General features: G+C 37.2%; 1 protein-coding gene across 1 annotated transcript in view; it reads left to right on the forward strand.

Moving 5' to 3' along the window:
* Pus1 (Pseudouridine synthase 1) overlaps nt 1-14,141 on the forward strand; it is a 137,242-nt gene that overhangs the window by 97,572 nt on the left and 25,529 nt on the right. Inside the window, exon 5 of the mRNA XM_067147454.2 lies at nt 12,687-12,942. Coding sequence (XP_067003555.1) covers nt 12,687-12,942 — 256 coding nt within the window. The remainder of the gene's footprint in view (nt 1-12,686; nt 12,943-14,141) is intronic.

A 14,141-nucleotide genomic window follows, 5' to 3' on the forward strand; every position in this document is an offset into this window, starting at 1 on the left:
ACTGACTATTTAACCGAATAAAAATTAAACAAGTCCTGTGATAACTAAAACATATGCATACCAGACAAAAACAATGTTGTAGGAATAATTATAACATTAAAATATATATAACACCACAGTATGATGTCTTTAAGTTGACTTAGGACCTCAGGCAAAGTAGTAAGTCTGGAAATGATAGCCAGAATTTGGAATGAGTAAATATACAGAAAATAAATTTAAAAGGAGAACAATTATTTATGCGACTCACCTCTAATATTTGATGTAGAACAAGCACTGACTTGCTGGGGGAAGCAGGCGGCCCATGTAAACAAAGGAGTACTTCACGTCAATACGGAACAAAAATGAAATTTATAGCTTATAACAAATCAACAAGTATACGAAAATATCATCTGCTAAACTCGGTATATATTTTGCACTTTGGATTTTCATGGGTCTGGTACAGAAACTACACTTCTGAGTTACTGAAGCACAGAAGTGTTGACACACTGTACTTCAGAAATATTATGCCCTGAAATAGATTTTTAGCCATAAATAAATACCTATATTTTGTGGATAATGAAACTATGGACATGTCAGATCCATTACGAAGAATAAGACCAGTAGTTGATATGACGTCAGCAACATTTTGATCAGTCTATATTCCTATGATTGCTATCTGTATAGATGAGTCAGTGATGAAGTGCAGGAGAAGATTACATTTTATATAGTACAAGAAGTCCAAGAGAGCAAGGTTTCATGTCATATTTTACAAACTATCAGACTCAAGCAATACATATACTGTATATATGACTTTAGAATTTATGTAGGGAAGAACAAAGTTGATAATACACCTGTTAGTACAAAAATAGTGATGGAAATGATGCAGACATGTGGTTTTCTGAATAAAGGCTACTCCCTTTGTATGGGTGATTGGTACAGTTCACCCGATTTGTTCTACAGACTGTATAATGCAGGGACGAACATGTGTGACACAGTGTGTACTAACAGGAGAAACATGACGCAAGACTTTGGTAAGGTTCATTTAGAACTATGTGAAGCAGTGGCTTACTACACCAACAATATTACTGCAATCAGGTGGAAGGAAAAGAATGACGTGTGCTTACTAACAACACTATATTCTCTTCATTTTGCAGAATCTGGGAAGGTTAGTCATAAATCAGGTTCAGAGAAGATGAAAAATGGGTAATTGGTCGGCTGTTGAGACTGCTCTTACCTTATTGCAGTGATAAAGTAGTTAAAATCTCTTGAAATTATTTAATTTTTTGTGTGTGTGTGTGTGTGTGCGCGCGCGCGCGTGCGTGTGTGTTTTTTTTATATATATCCATTTAGTGCTATTTATGTATTGGTGTTTTAGTGCTTGTTGGTAGAAATTGGGAGTAGTGATATTTATTTGAATTTTATAACAAGTAGTTCACTTGGTGTTCAGTAGATTATGTTTTCTAGGTTGAGTAGCCTAGCTAGGTGTACCTTGTTTTGAATTTAGGTTTAGGAAATACTTTAGGTAATAATATTAAGTTTAATTTAAAAAAATATATATATCTGTAGGTTCGTTGATATAATACTTACTTCATCATCATCATCATTTCTTCGCTCCAGCAAGCTGGGTGCGGTTGTGTACGAGCCTCCTCCAGTTTGTTCTGTCCATCCACAGATGTTGCTCATATATGCGACACCAGTTCACATCTCTAATTTCAGCGTCCTTACTTACAAAGGCAGATTATCATAAGGAATTGTAACTTCCACAGCTTTTCCGGTATTTCGTATAGATATCCGTTCAAACTATCATGAAGGTAATAATTTATTCATTTAAATAACACGATGTTCCTGTAAACTTCGATTTAAAAAGAAGTTAGAGATTACACAGTACTTGACTTGTTAATTACGGTACTCAACAGTTTTGGATTGTTGATGATTGTTGCTGTATAACGACAAGATCAAAAAGTACATGCACATGGTAGTTGTGTAAACAAATACAAAAATTAGCTGATTACTGCATTCCTGGCATACTTTGCACCATCGTTTATTCAGCAAGTAAAAGTTAATAATGAAATTCCTATATCCCAATAATATTGCAGTTAAAGCCCCAGGTGTAGTTTTGACAGAAATTATTGTTGACAGCCTCTTATTTTTCAGCATTTAAGGACACTCTTATTCTCCGTCCTGCGAAGTAGGGAAAATAATAGTAATCCACCAGCTGTAAAAATCATATAACCACATTTCAGTTAATAATTGTAGTGTAGATACGATACCTATAATTAGATAGTACTGTATTTTGCCTGCTGTATTTGTGTGTATCTTTGTGTGTGTATTTTTCGTGTGTATCTATGAGAGCATAGTAAGATAAAAAAATACAGATAAAAATCTGCCTAAGCATGTAGCTTTGTTGTTAATCTTTGAGTAGTTCTTGCAAATTTCAAAATTGCAGTTTTCATTTCTGTTTGTGCCTAGTGGTAACATACGGTATTGTAAATAGGATATGTCTGAACATAGTTTAAAATTATTGTAGTGCACTGTAGTTAACGAGTAATATCTATTAGAAATTAGCGTGCCTATTCTATTATTGTAAAATATTTGTGTACTAGGCCTATAGTAGAGGTATACTGTACCAGTAAAAGAGCCCGACTCTCAGATTATATTTTAAAGTAAGCAAGTATATAGTTCTCAGGGCAAAAACTGGGTGACTAGTAGCTAGGGCTCGGTACAGGAGGTAGGGTCCTATCCACAAGAAAACTTTGACTTTGACTGAACATGAGTTTATTCATATAAGACATGAAATTGCACATCACCTCCAGGTAGATATAAGTTGTCTTCCACATAGTCCTATAATATGGCTCGGATTCTCCAGTTCACCAAGCCGAGCAGGTTGGAACACGTTCCAGAAGATTCCAGGGACTCCGTACAGAAGCGGCTGGACTGTCTGGGTTGGTAGAAGGTAGAGATGCCTCGAACTTTCGAGGCCCAGGTTGAACCCCTATGATCCTTGTGATGTTGCAGATAATCATTTGCTACCTCAGTCCAATGTGACTGAGAGGTTTGATGTCTCCAAGGTCACTCGCAGTACTGATAAATCTGAGTTCATAAAAATCTTGGGTGATTAACCTATTAGTGAAGTCACTGGTTATTATTCGTCAAGACTTTCAAAATTTAACACTCGTAAAATGATATGTCTCTGTATACGAGGATTATGAATACTTTCAAAATTCACCACTAGCAAAAGTCTTCGTCTCTGAATAAATACTGGCAAAAAAAAAAAAAACACAAGTCCCTTCTCATGAAACTATGACTAAATTTAAAGTTCACCACTGGTGAAGGTAAAAGTCTTTGAATGAACACGGACGAAAAACATAAGTCCATCCACATGAAAATCTGAATAGATTTAAAGTTCATCACTGACGAAATTTATAAAGTTTTGAATCAACACTGGCGAATGTACAAGTCTTTGAGTGAACATGTACGAAAAACACAAGTCCATCCACATTAAAAAAAATTTACACTCTATCACTGGCAAAATTTATAAGTCTTGAATCAACACTGGCGAATGTACAAGTCTTTGAGTGAACAAGGACGAAAAACACAAGTCCATCCACATGAATAAATTTATAGTCTATCACTGGCAAGGTATCCAAGTCTTTGAATAAACACAGGTGAAATCCTAAATTTATGTTTTAAAGACATTGAATGAAGTTAGAGTTCATCACCGGCAAAGTTTATAAGTCTTTGAACCAGTACCGGCAAAATCACAAATTTGTGCTTACGGGAACTTTGAGCACATTCAGAGATCATCACTAGCAAAGTTTATAAATCACTGTTTATTAGAGGAATGAGTCTCTTAACACTCGCAAATATTGCAGGTTCAATTTATGAAGAATTCGTTCTTTAACACACGTAAATAATACAAGTCCAATTATGAATTTAACACACGTAAATAATACAAGTCCATTTCATGAATAATTGGAAAAATTCCAATCTCGAACACCCGTAAATATTGTAAGTTCAATTATGAAAACTTAGAAAATGTTCTTTAACACTCGAAATATTGCAAGTCCACTTGAGAATACTTGGAAGAATTCGTTCTCCTACACTAGAAGAAAATACAAGTTCACTTTATGAATACTTAGAAAATTACAGAGTTCCTCGTCGGGACTGTCACTACACGACGAAAGTAGCAGCGAGTGTCCACGCTGACTACTCAGCTGTAACTGACTGAACAGGCTACAGTGGGCCCTCCTTTTATTCGATCCGGGGCGTCTACGTCACAATACGGCTTGACTGAATATCTCCTAAATCCCTCGATGGATTTACTTGAAACTCGAGCATTGCGACGTTCAGGTGATCCCAAACAAGATGACATATCGCTCAAGCCGCTAGCATAATTATTACGGGAGTTACAAAATTTTCCCCGTCGAACAATCTGGAAGATGTGACGTGGAATCTAGAATATACGAGTCCAAGCTGGGAACACGTGGTGTGACGGGCGGGCGGTCTAGCTAGCCCCTGTGGCTACGTCACAGCGCACAGCTGTCCTCCACTCGCTTGCTTGCCCCGCTGACGGTAAACAAACCAGGCGTGCTCAGAACATTACGCGTGATAATTAAATGTCATTTATACTCAAAAAATACTCATGTACAGGTCGTAACCGGTACAATACGTAGAAACTCTCTTACTAGAATTCTGTCGTTATAATTAGGATAGGCTTAACTGCAGTTTAGAATTGTGTAATTCTTGTGTATTTCTTTCGGTATTCAGTAATTAACGGCAGTTTTATCCTTTTAGGGTGTTGTAGGATAAAAATAAAATACAACTATGAGTCTAAGTATAGGAACTGTGGGTGTGGCCAGGCATTAAGTAGTATGAGGGAGGAGTTTGAGGGTTTCAGGAAGATAATTAGGATTCTCTCAGAAGACAAAAAGGAAGGTAGGCCTCCCTCAAACATTGTACAAGATACAGTATATGTAAAAGAGGGATGGGAAGGAAAGGGGGGAATTGTGGAAGACAGGTGGTCTAATGTTCTCAGGGGAAGGAGATTGCAGGCTACGGGCTCTATTCAGGATCAGAATTCAGGACGGGTGTCTGTGAGAAATTGGTACAAATCACTGCAAGTAGAACAACAGGGGGAAGATGAGGAACAGGGAACTGTTGCTGAGAAGTGTGGAAGTAGGAGGAAGGGAAAAGGTAGGAAAGGGATATGTAGAGTAGAGGATAGGAAAAGTTAGGTGAAACAGGGTCATGGGAGGGAGAAAAGGGAGGAGGAAGTAGCTTCTGCACCTGTCAGTGAAGATAGGGCTAACTAGGAGGGGAGGAAATCAAATGAGGTGAGTAGGGTTGAGGCTCTGGTCGTGGGGGATTCCATTGTTCCATTGTTAGACATGTGGGGAAAGTGTGTGAAGGAAAGGGAACCAGGGTAGAGTGTTATCCAGGAATTAGGTTGTGGCAGATGTTGAAGAAAATAGAAGAGGAGGGGAAGAGGAAGGTGGTAGATTTTCATGTTGGTACCAACAACGTAAGGCAAGCCGGTGTAAGTACCAACATAGTTGGGGATGTGTGGGATCTGGTAAATGCAGCACGGGTGAAGTTTCAGGAAGCGGAGATTGTTATCAGTGGAAAACTGTGTAGGAGGGATACTGACTGGAAAGTGATTGGGTATTTTAATGAGACTATAGAATGGGTATGTGGGAAACTGGGAGTGAGATTTCTAGATCCAAGTGGGTGAGTAGGAGGTAGGGCGCTGCGCTCAGATGACTTTTCACTTAAACTGCAGTGGTACGTATAAGTTAAGAAATTTGTTTGGAAGTGGAGTTACATTCAGGGAAACTGGGTGGTCTAGGGAGCAGTGATAAGAGTTGAACCGGACCCCACCCACAGGTAACTCCCCAATAACCAAAAAAATGTCAGTGGAATACAATACGTGAGCACAAAACCATGGACCGTGACTGCGAAAGGCCGAAAGACTAAGACCCTGAGATGGAAATCGGGCTCTTAAAATAATACTAATAAAAGTCCAAATGCTACTCGAATTAAATGCAAATGAGCAAACAACAAGGTTTATACAATCAAAGAAAATCAAATTTAAAAAGGACTGCATTAAATTGAAACAAGAATATAAATTGTGGCAAATACATTGGTAACTCAGTCGTCGATCTTTGGGTAGTACCCACCACCATTCTCCAGTGGACATTCCAACATGTTTTAAAAATTTTTTATTTTAATTTCTTTTTACTTTTTTAATGCAATTTCGCTGAGGGTTAGTACATTATTAAAATCACCAAGGAAAATTTCTTTGTAATTACAGAACAGATCAACGAAAGTCACACTTCCCTGTGGATATATCATTCATCCACCCGCATACCTCTTATTTTTTTCAACAATCCCATCCCCATCGTTATCCGTCTACACACCAAGGAACAAGCAAAAGTAATATTTGTTCCGAGGGCTCCAGGAAGTTAAAAATGGGTAAATGAGCTCGTTCAGCAAAGACAAAACAAAATAAATGACTGAGGTCAAAACTGTGCGAACAACGTAGGCACCGAAGAAATTAAACATGTTGGCAATAAAAAGAATAAAATAGTAAGAGGCCAACACGGGCACGAAACTACAAGCCTCGAACCAGCATCAACAGACATAAAATGGAAATGAATAATGGAAACGGCCAATCGATATGACACATGTCCTCCAACACACCTACGCACTCATCCACACGCCATACATTTCGGTACTGATATGCAAATATTAGACAAGGTACACAGAACCAACAGTAACATAATTTCATAAATATCGTGACCCCAAGGTCGCCCAAGGGTTACGCAGATGGGCACAGGAACGTGCGCATGGTGCATGCACGAAGAATACGATAAGACTGTGCAGCACAACACACCAAAGAATTCCCATCACGACCACAAGAGCATACAAGGCAAGAGAATTCTTAATTCAATATACATATATACTTACCAAATATTGTAACAGGAGTGGAATCATGGCTGAGAAATGATATAATGGATGCAGAAATATTCTTGCGAAACTGGAGTGTGTATCATTGAGATAGGATAGAAATGGTAGGAGGGGGGAGTATTTATTGTGGTGAAAGAAGAATTTTTAAGCTTCGAAATAGTTTAAGATGACAAACATGAAATTCTAGGTGTAAGGCTCATTTCTAAAAATAATAGGTAACTTGATGTCTTTGGAGTGTACAGACCGGGAAAGGGTAGCACTGCCACTGATTCAGAATTATTTGATAAGATAATCAGCTATGTGGGAAACGACATGGAAAGGATTGTGATTTTAGCAGGAGATCTGAATTTACCAAATGTCAACTGGGAAGGTAATGTGAACGACAGGAAGCATGGCCAACAAATGGCAAATAAGTTAATATGGGAAGAACAGCAGATTCAGAAAGTGATGGAACCTACTAGAGGGAAGAATATCTTTGCCGTAGTGCTGGTAAAACCAGATGAGCTCTATAGAGAATCTGAAGGAATAGATGGTATTAGTCATCATGAAGCTGTTTTTGTCGTACTTAAAAATAAATGTGATAGAAAGGAATGTCTTAAAATTAGGAGTATTAGGAGTGCCATATGGCTAATAAAGCAGGCATGAGGGAGTTTTCAAAAAGTAATTATGATCGGTGGAAAATGGTAAATAAAAATGTAAACTGACTGGGATGGGTTTAAAGCAATTGTTGAGGAATGTGAAAACAGGTTTGTACCTTTAAGTGTGGTAAGGAATGGTAAAGATCCACCTTATTGTAATAGAGAAATAAAGAAACTAAGAAGCAGGTGCAGATTGGAATTAAATAGAGTTAGAAATGGCTGTGGAAGTAAGGAGAAATTTAATCTAGCAAGGAAGTCAGCTAAGGATAACATGATGGCAAGCATAAGTGGCAGTCATACAAATTTATGTGAAAAATGGTAGGGTATGAATAGGCACTTGAAGGCAGAAACAGGTTCCAAGAAGGAGATTCCAGGAATCATTAATGAACAAGGGGAGTGTGTATGCGAGGATCTTCAAAAGGCAAAAGCATTCAGTCAGCAGTATGTAAAGATTGTTGGTTACAAGGATAATGTCCAGAGAGAGGAGGTGACTGATGCTAAAGAAGTATTAAAATTTACATATGATAACAATGATATTTACAATAAGATACAAAAGTTGAAAACTTCTGTCGGATTTTTTATTATGGACACTATGGCTTTAATTACAAACGAACCAATAGGACTATTGCAATGTGAGTTATACCAATATTTCCTTGTTTAATTCCACATTAGCATATATAAGACACATTGTTTTCGACATTCGTTAAATGTTTTTTTATTTTTGGTTGTAATAAATATTGCCCGGGTTTTTGGCTTCTTCTCTAAGAAGTGCTCACTTAGGAATATATACAAGGGAAACTACTTGTCTGATGGTAATTAAATTTTCACATGTTATAACCACATGTATTTGTAGTGTAATACTCAAGTTACAATTTTTTTTCAACCACCCCGGAAAAAGTTCTTATCATTTTTCTAAAGCAACTCTTTCTCAGCCCAGGATAAACGTACAGCAGCAAACTTGGGCTTGTTTTGAAGCACTCAGTCCTGGTTATCGGAAACTACAACAACTGTAACTGTACAGCGTGGTACCGCATTTATGAAGAATAATATTGAAGGGAGGTTTTGTGCATGCCGGACTGTACGATTAACAGCAGGCCGGGTGGTGAAATCAGGCGCAATGCTGCTGCGTTCAGTAGTCAAATACTCTGATATACTCGTCTCAGTGTCAACTTCAACCAACATATTAACGTCCTCTTGCATTAGTTATTTTACAATAATTTTGATTAATCAACTTATTAAGATAATCTTAAATCATTTGGCCTTTTTTCCGGCCAATATTTTTTAGCTCTTGTATTTTACATGAAAAACAGAATTCAACCTTAGATTTTGTGTATTGTCATACCACTCTCGTCTAATGAGGTCTTGGGTTTGATATCTTACCCCCAAGCAATACATATGTTCAAACTTCCTACAAAGAGGGTCCACTTTAGTGTCGGACAGGTGTTGTTTTTAGAATTTTATGGCACAAAATTCTTTTCTTTTTACACAAACATTTCAAATTGTATAAAGTGATTTTAGCTTGTATATGTTAAGTCTCAACATCTTTATTTTATAACAATAATTCCACAGTGTCATTCCTTTCAAGAAATCACAGTTTAATTTTTATAAGTTATAAGTGATAGTGTCCTCTGACCAATGCTTATTTTAAGATTAAATAAGTCTGATGATGGCCAGTAAAAGAAGGGCAAAACATGTCCCTTTAAATTTAGTAATTTCTATGTTTATTTAACTACATAACCATGGAATTAATTGTATTGAATAGGTGGGGTAATAAAAATACCCCTTTTGTAAACGTAGTGAGATAAGTGGTATGTTCCGAGCTGTCAGTGGAGAGATGGTGTGGGCGGACATCAGTAGACGAATAAGTTTGAGTGGTGTCTTTAAAAGTAGGAAAGATCACAATATGAAGTAAAGTTGGAATTCAAGAGGACGAATTGGGGCAAATATTTGTTTATAGGAAGGGGAATTAGGGATTGGAATATCTTACCAAGGGAGATGTTCAATAAATTTCCAATTCCTTTGCAATAATTTCAGAAAAGGCTAGGAAAACAACAGATGGGGAATCTACCACCTGGGCGACTGCCCTAAATGCAGATCAGTAGTGAGTGATTGATTGATTGATTGATTGATTGATTGATTGATTGATTGATTGATTGATTGATTGATTGATTGATTGATTGATTGATTGATTGATTGATTGATTGATTGATTGATTGATGGATTAGTAGTATAGAAATTCATTGGGTTACAAATGATAACATGTTTTTATTTTGCATTTTTTTTTTTGTGCAGAGAGAGAGTGAGAGAGACGCACGCGCACGCACGCACACACACACACACACACACACACACTCACACTCACCTCCCTGTGTACCTCAAGGCCAAGAACAAAAGGATGAGGAGAGATTGGAAACAACAGTTATATAACTATCCCCTTCAGTACAGAATTATCTTCCCAAGTAGTTCTGTGCAAGGAAAATGTCAAAAGTGAAAACAAACCAAGTTTATTTTGAATTCAGCTAGTGAATGAATTTGGAAAAGTCATGTTTACAACAGATGGGAGTGTTTTTTGTAAAGTGTGCAGTTTTAAAGTCAGTGTGGAAAGGAATTTTGTTATACAACAGCACATTAGATGAGAAAAACATCTGAAAGCTGTAAAGATTGCGAAGAAGAACAAGTGTTCCCGGGTTCTTCTGGAACATAGTGCTAGCACTACTCGAGCAAATCATTATGTCCATATTTATATACACTTCCAAGTAAACTAATTATTTCTGTAAAATCAAGAGCTATGAAGTGAATAGAACAGGGATATATTACTTGTAAAACCATTGTTGCACAGTCACCAGAATTCAGTTTGGTCAGATATTTTGAAGTCTTTTTTACTTATTTTGTAGCATTTTTCTGTAAATTTATTGTATTGATCATTTTCAGTGATTTTTTTTGTTTAGGTCATAAGTGTCCACCCCCAATAATATAAATGTCTTCCCCTAATGGTGTCTGATGTTTTCTGAGTGTTTACATTGTAGAAGACTAACTCTGATATTGTTCTCTCTAAACATCTTCCCACAACATGGAAATGTGCTACACAGTAGTGTAATTTTGGAAATTGCACACATAAAAATCCAGCCAACCTAGTAAATATTTGTTGTTATGCTTATTCAGGTTTTTTTTAAAAAATTAAGAACATGTTCTGCTCCATTTTATTTTAAATTGTTTTGGTTTTGCACCAAAAATATGTATTGTTACCATGATTTGGTGGATCAGCAGAGGTGAAAGAAGGTGCCGGGGTGAATGGGTCTAACTACTAGGCCGAGATATGAATTAAAATTTCATTAAAGGTTATATTTTCGAAAATAACAAAACTTAACAATTTTCACACAGAATTTCAAAATTTAACAAATAATAACAAGTCAACAAATAACTGACAATCAGGTACAAGACCAGGAAAAGCCAAAATTCAGAACAATTCTGGGCCTTGCGCCCCTCGCTTTACAATTTCCTTGAGCTTCTAGCTGGAATATACCAAGCACAGTACTTTCAAGGGCAGAAAACCCCTTCATACATGGAGCACTAGCTCCGTAAATTACAAGGTCAAGCCTCCTAGAGGCACTTTTACAATACCAGAAACGAGGAAACCCGCTCTCAGTTTTCCAAGCCTAGTCAAGGCAACATCAAAATGTCTTAACACTTTCTGGCCTTCCATGGCCCAGCTTACAAATTGAAACAGGGATATCTTGTACCCAACCTCCAGGGCCTTCGAGTAAAAGAAATAACTGTTAAATAAATGGCCTAAACAAAAGGAAGGAGGCCGATATTTGCACTCCTCTTTGTAGCTTTTTAAAACCTAACAGGCACAAGGCCAATGAAACAGGGGGCTAATCCCAACCTATGGAGGTGACTCGTATAAGAATTATTTAATACATTAAGGAAGAGAAGAAAATCGGTTACCAAAACATAGTCACCTCAAACCAAAATGAAGGGGAGCTCGAGAGGGTAAAGGACTCTCTATCCCCGATTTACAATTAAAGATATTTACATAAGCCGACAGAAATTTAAATTATAGAAAGGTAGGTTACATATTAAAGTTTCGGACCATTCCCGCGGGTTAAACTGCAGAGCTAGCGAGAAATAAGATGTTACATGGCCATTACCTTACTGAAGACCTGCTGCCTGATGAAAGAGGCACCTCCCGCCTCCTGCTACACATCCATACACTAGGTTAGATGTTAATCAAGTGGCCACAAGACGTGAAAATCAGCAGTTTATAAACCCTCGGGGAAAGTTTGAGACCTTTCATGAATAATCAAGCCACACCCTCTTAATTTATTGGTCAATCTTGAAGGTACACTCCAAGTCGAAGAAGAAATACATGATTGGTGGGAAATTAATTACAGAAATTTGGGATTGGCTAAATTCAAAACTGGCAGAAAGAAAAGATAAACATTGCCAACCCACAAACGAATGAACGAAATTTAGTAAAGCAAAAACTTATGAGTACAAAATTTCTTCAAAAAGTTCCTTCACTTCGCACTGGGGTGCATGATCATAGTTTTTTAGCAGAGACATCTATGAGAGAATGTTCACATTTCTTGCTAAACGGGAAACAAAACAAATAGAAATGTATACAGTTCAGGAAACTTCACCAGAACAAAAATTTTTAGTGGCGCCATCTTCAGAGAAAATTTATAAGTTAGTCCAGTTTTAAGTTCAGAGTTTCTCCTGTAGAGGAGGTTTTATTGGCGCAAGATTTAAACGTGCGGTGTAGAGGTATACCTCCTGGTACATGAATAACATCACTTGATTTCTTGTTTTTTAAACAGTTGTTATTTTTTTAAATATGAAAATAACCCGTGGTAGTTTTTTTGACATTTATATACCAAATTAAGTAGAAAATCAAACCAAAATAATGCACAAACAAGCTCAGAAATAACTGTAATGATTGCAGGGAAAAAATGTTTGAAAAGCCTCAACAAAAAAAAAAAAAAAATCCCCAACTAAAGTGATTGGTACAAATTTCAAAGTCTAGACTGGAATGTGTTAATTATCATCTCTGTTTTTTTCAGTTTTATACTCATTCTGCTATTTATTTATTTTTGTTTGCAGGAGACCATTAGATCCAAGTGCTCATCGGTACATAATGAGTTTCGAATGTGGAAAACCATTCCACCGTAAGGGTATGGAGTTTGCTTCAATAAAGATTAAGGGTCAAAGTTTCATGCTGCATCAGATTAGGAAAATGGTTGGCCTTGCAATAGCTATTGCTAGAGGTCTCACAACAACAGATACTATAACAAAAGCATGGAAATCGGAGAGATTAGATATTCCTGTAGCCCCTAGTCTTGGTTTGGTTCTGGAAGAAGTAAGTGATTTTATGTCTTAATGTTTGTAAAATATTTTAAAATAAAGAACTGTGGATTTCTTTATTGTGAGTAAATCAAGATAATTTGTACTGTTATTAAACTACACTAACGTGCAATAAGAAAGTGCAACACTTGGATTTCTTGGAAAAATGCAAATTCAATATACTTAAATGGTACACAAAATGCAATATATCTTCATAATTTTTTAAGATATCATTCATTACACCTTGAGCCAACAAACCTATCATTTACAAAAAGAAGACAAGTTAAACCCTTGCAAGAATGAAGTTTTATATTGTGTCCTTTTGGCACCAGTTCCTGTGAAGTAGTTTTACATTAATTCTATGTCCCTATTGTTTTCTATCGTTGATATTATGTCTGGTGGACTTCATACACATTCTGCAAAGGCAGACCCTCCGATGAGCGTCGGCGGCATCTGCCATGTGTAGGTAACTGCGTATTATTGTTGTGGAGGGGTGTTATGTGTAGTGTGTGAGTTGCAGGGTTGTTGGGGACAGGACAAATACCCAGCCCCCAGGCCATTGTAATTAACCAATGAAGGTTAAAATCTCCAACCCGGCCGGGAATCGAACCCAGGACTTTCTGAACCGAAGGCCAGTACGCTGACCATTCAGCCAACGAGTCAGACTTTCTGTGAATGAAAGTTGCTTTCAACATGACTTTGAGTTCAGAGGATGCTTCAAAATCTGTAGCACTAATTGATGATGGATGCAGCTTCCATTATGTTATGAATGTGTTCAGAACATCACCCACAGGTGTGCACCGATCTGTAAGGTATTATCAAGAACACATCTTTCGTAGACAACGTGGATCAGGTTGTCTGAGATCTAAATATACCAGGGATGACCGATTTTTAACTGTAGAAATGTTAACAGTTCACCACATTATGGCTGTACAGGCCAGAAGGCATCTGGAGGTGTGCAACATCAGTATTAGGGAATAGAGAGTGAGAAAAATATTAAGAGAGGCAGGTCTCTCTTCAAGATCTCTTACATGGCTCACAGTTGACACTCCAGTATCGATTAGCCCATCTCGACTTTACTCGAGAATTGGATACCGAAGCAGTGTCCTCTTTACTGTTGAATCCAAGTTCTACCTCAGCTGTGTTGATGGAAGGTTCTGGAGGATACCTGGGGAACATTATGACACCTGTACCTTTTCAGCAAGAACACTTTAT

The sequence above is a fragment of the Anabrus simplex genome, chromosome 5, assembly GCF_040414725.1.
Source record: "Anabrus simplex isolate iqAnaSimp1 chromosome 5, ASM4041472v1, whole genome shotgun sequence".
Classification (NCBI taxonomy): domain Eukaryota; kingdom Metazoa; phylum Arthropoda; class Insecta; order Orthoptera; family Tettigoniidae; genus Anabrus; species Anabrus simplex.